Here is a 3,921-nt window from a genome sequence, read left to right as displayed (position 1 = left end):
ACCTTTAAATAATCCACAGCCCTAATCCTACTAGTTACTGTTATAATCAAACTACTCAAATACATCAAAATAGCCAATAGATATATATATCAATAAATATAAAACAATAATAAATCTATTATATTTTATTTGTAAACACGCCTCTGTACATTTTTTCATTTTTGATATCTATATGATACCAGATCCAGATGTATTTTTAATAATATAAAAAAAGCAATAAAATAATATTATTGTACTTATTACTTATACTTACTTATACTCTACATTCGAATTCGGTTTACATTAAATATATTTTATATTTTTATTCGTGGTTTATTAGGCCTGTTCTTAATTTTTAATTTGATCTAAAATAATAATAGACATAGGTAATGTCTAAAAATAATACGAAATATATTATGTAGTTTAATCATATGATGTTATATAGGCACAGAATAGATGAAGTTTAATCTATTCTGTGATATAGCCATATAAGCATTAACCACTGTTATCAAACAATCATATGGCCAGAACATCAGGTTGTCCTTATCAGTGTTTATAATCTCGAAATTCTTTCGATGTCGTTAGAATGATGTTTGACTTTGAATGTCAAATGTGTTTAAACTATAAAATACATAAAACTTTACAGGGTCAAATCCTCTAAATGGTAAGTATTTATAGTCTATCGAATTATTTAATCGAACAAATAAAATCCTACTTATTCTACACTATCAACTTCCTTATTCTCCCAAATAGGTACTTAGTATTTTATCTACCTACTTTTGTGTTTTATTTTCTATCTAATCTCATGATTCGACAGTAGTTACTAGTTATAGTAATGCAGTTCATACTTACCAATCATTAATCAATCGATTGTGTTCATCACTCATTTTTTATACAGCAGCAGTTACCGGTGGCTTACATTTCAGTAACGTGTCTGATGATAATTATAACAGTGTTTAACAAATCCAATAATGGTGTTCACACAAGTGGTATCCATCAAAGACAAAGCACCTGGAACCAAAGTATACAACTATGCTGATTCATTCTGGTGTACATATATTGTGTCTGTGGTGGCTGCCAGTGTTGCAGAAATATGTAAGTACTTTTACGATAGCTGTATAATTCATATGTACTTGGTTTGTAATAATAAACTGATACAAACTTGTACCTAAATATTTGTGTTATATTATATTTTTCTTGTGCAGTGACATATCCTTTGGATTTGACCAAGACTCGTCTGCAAATACAAGGTGAAGTGGCTTCTAGCAGTAAACCTATTCAATATAGAGGCATGATAAAAACGGCTATCGGCATTGCTAATGAAGAAGGTGCCCTAAAATTATGGCAAGGTGTGACGCCTGCACTCTATAGACATGTAGTGTATTCTGGTATTAGGATTGTATCATACGAAACCATGCGTGATAAGATATTATTAAAAAACGAAGATGGATCATTTCCGATTTGGTATTCACAAATAAACAACATAAATAGGTAGATTCTTTGATTTGTTATTTAACTTCAGGAAATCAGCCATAAGTGGAGTCGTATCTGGTGTTATTGCTCAGTATGTTGCTAGTCCAGCTGATTTGATCAAAGTTCAAATACAGATGGAAGGCAAACGACGTCTGATGGGAGAGCCTGCTAGGTATACCAATTATTTATTATACAACTGTAATATATTATATAAATAGTTGAATAATATATTTTATAATTATTGTTATACAATCATTTTAAATCAACTTACATAATATTTTATCATTTTATTCAAGAGTGTTAAGTGCAGCACATGCGTTCAAAAAAATAGTATCTGAAAGTGGTGTTCGTGGTTTGTGGAAAGGATCAATACCTAATGTACAACGTGCTGCTCTTGTAAATCTTGGTGATTTGACTACTTATGATACAGCTAAGCAAATAATTATGCACAAAACTGGGTTACCTGATTCACATCTTCTACATTGCCTTTCTAGGTATATTTTTATTGATTTTAGTTGTTGTTTTTTTTATTTCATATAAACTATAAATATTTATAAATTTAATTTATTATTTTAGCATATGTGCTGGATTAGTAGCAGCTACATTAGGAACTCCAGCAGATGTTGTAAAAACACGTGTTATGAATCAACCCACTGACAAAAATGGAATGTAAGATTAATCACTATAAATATTTTTAGAATTCAATGTTGTTAATTTTTTTTTTTTTTCAGTGGTTTGGTATACAAAGGATCTTTGGATTGCTTGTTTAAGACTATTGAAAATGAAGGGTTTTTTGCTCTTTACAAAGGATTTTTACCTGTTTGGATCAGAATGGCACCCTGGTCATTAACTTTTTGGATGAGTTTTGAACAAATACGCCATATGCTTGGTGCTACTGGGTTTTAGAAATGACAGAGTATAATCATTAGATCTCATTTTTATTATGTTTTTCATCTTTTACAATAGTTCTAAAATATGTTAAGATATTTATTTTCAATATCTATATCCTCTGTGATTGTATAGAAAGTTTAGGTCCTGAATAAACACACTGACACTACACATAATTTTTCTTGTAGTCTAAATATTGACTTCCATAAAAATAGTATGACTTACATTATCAAACAAAATCAATGATAAGACATAACATTATAACAGTATCATTCACTGACCATCTCCATTGAACAATAAAGAAAAATCTTGACCTTATTTCCGTTATTGCAAGTTTAATATACAATTATTAAGTTTAATATTCTTTACTTATTACCATATTAAATTAACTTAACATTTTTATTTAATTTAACTTGATTTTTTACTTAATGGTAGTTCAAAATATTAAAAAGATTTATTATCATAGACTTGTTTTCTTTTTTTAATTAGGTAACACTTAAGTAATTTTACTCGATACTACCCTTAAACCTACAGTAAAATAAATAATAAACAACATTTTTCTATATTGTGTAATTAATTGATGGACAGTTAATATCAATTTAATAACACCCTTAAAATAAATAATTAAAAATTGTGTTCTAGCATCAAATATATATTACTAAAGAGTAAATTTATCATCACTTTTGGCTCAAACTTGTGTTATTATTAGTATTATTTATGTATAATGTTTAAAAAAATAACTGTTGTATTGAAATGTTTATTAAGTTAATAATTTAATCTATGTTTAATATTTGGCCAAATACCAATTATTTTAGTATGTTAACTAAAATATTTACTACTCAAATTTATCTGTCAATTTAATTTATTTGTAAAATTATCTTTTGTATGTACAAATTAATAATACATATTACAATTTAACTATATTTTATAGAAATTGTAATACATTTCTAAAAAAGTATTTAAGTACTTATACATTAATACATTATACAATCTATGATGCCAATTAAACCCAATATATATTGCTAACACACAATTTATTATGGTTTTTATTTAATTATTTACATAAATATGGATTAAATAATATTATTTTAATACAGCCATAAAATGACAGCCCAAGTTTGAAGAAATTTTGAAAAAAATACTAAGATATACAATACAAACTTAATAAATTGTGCTTTTACAAGTTGAAAAGCCTTTGATGATGTAATAAAAAAAGTAAATCAACAAATTTTGTCTATAAAATACAGTTATACTATATATGAATAACAAATTATAAAACCAAGGAAATCTCTGCTATATAGTAGAGTTTAAAATGTATCCCATTGTACTCAACTTTAATTGATATGTACAATTTGAATTCAATAATCATTAGTATAAGAAAAACCATTCTGAATGGAAACTATGTATCAAAATATTTTATAATTTATACTACCATTAATTATGTTGAACTATTGTTTATACATAACATATTATAATTATATATTATTAAAAAACATAATTACAATCTATACATAAATACTCAATTAAACCACCTGACAGATCAAATAAACAGGTCTTTAGGTTAAGACAGTTTTAATTTTT

At 26.3% G+C, this 3,921-nt stretch overlaps 1 protein-coding gene across 4 annotated transcripts; it reads left to right on the top strand.

Moving 5' to 3' along the window:
- Positions 1 to 525: 525 nt before the first annotated feature.
- On the top strand, positions 526 to 3,373 carry LOC132930351 (mitochondrial uncoupling protein 4). 4 transcript variants are annotated; one of them, XM_060996181.1, is made up of 7 exons: positions 526 to 643; positions 878 to 1,074; positions 1,185 to 1,443; positions 1,502 to 1,624; positions 1,749 to 1,946; positions 2,029 to 2,121; positions 2,184 to 3,373. In XM_060996181.1, exons 2-7 carry the CDS (start codon positions 951 to 953, stop codon positions 2,356 to 2,358), a joined length of 972 nt encoding a protein of 323 aa, XP_060852164.1. In that variant the 5' UTR covers positions 526 to 643; positions 878 to 950; the 3' UTR covers positions 2,359 to 3,373. The 4 variants fall into 4 exon arrangements, with proteins under 4 accessions (XP_060852164.1, XP_060852165.1, XP_060852166.1 ...); XM_060996182.1 differs by having other exon boundaries at positions 545 to 643; positions 881 to 1,074; XM_060996183.1 differs by lacking the exon at positions 526 to 643 and adding an exon at positions 668 to 732.
- Positions 3,374 to 3,921: the final 548 nt, after the last annotated feature.

Source organism: Rhopalosiphum padi, chromosome 4 (assembly GCF_020882245.1).
Source record: "Rhopalosiphum padi isolate XX-2018 chromosome 4, ASM2088224v1, whole genome shotgun sequence".
NCBI classification, from domain to species: domain Eukaryota; kingdom Metazoa; phylum Arthropoda; class Insecta; order Hemiptera; family Aphididae; genus Rhopalosiphum; species Rhopalosiphum padi.
The sequence above is the reverse complement of the archived record's forward strand: the minus strand, read 5'-3'. Positions and strand labels throughout refer to the sequence as shown.

Coding starts and splice junctions, on each gene's coding strand:
- LOC132930351 (XM_060996181.1), top strand. CDS start 951: ATGGTGTTCACACAAGTGGTATCCATCAAAGACAAAGCACCTGGAACC. Junction 1,444..1,501: donor GATGGATCATTTCCGATTTG/GTATTCACAAAT, acceptor ATTTAACTTCAG/GAAATCAGCCATAAGTGGAG. Junction 1,625..1,748: donor CTGATGGGAGAGCCTGCTAG/GTATACCAATTA, acceptor ATTTTATTCAAG/AGTGTTAAGTGCAGCACATG.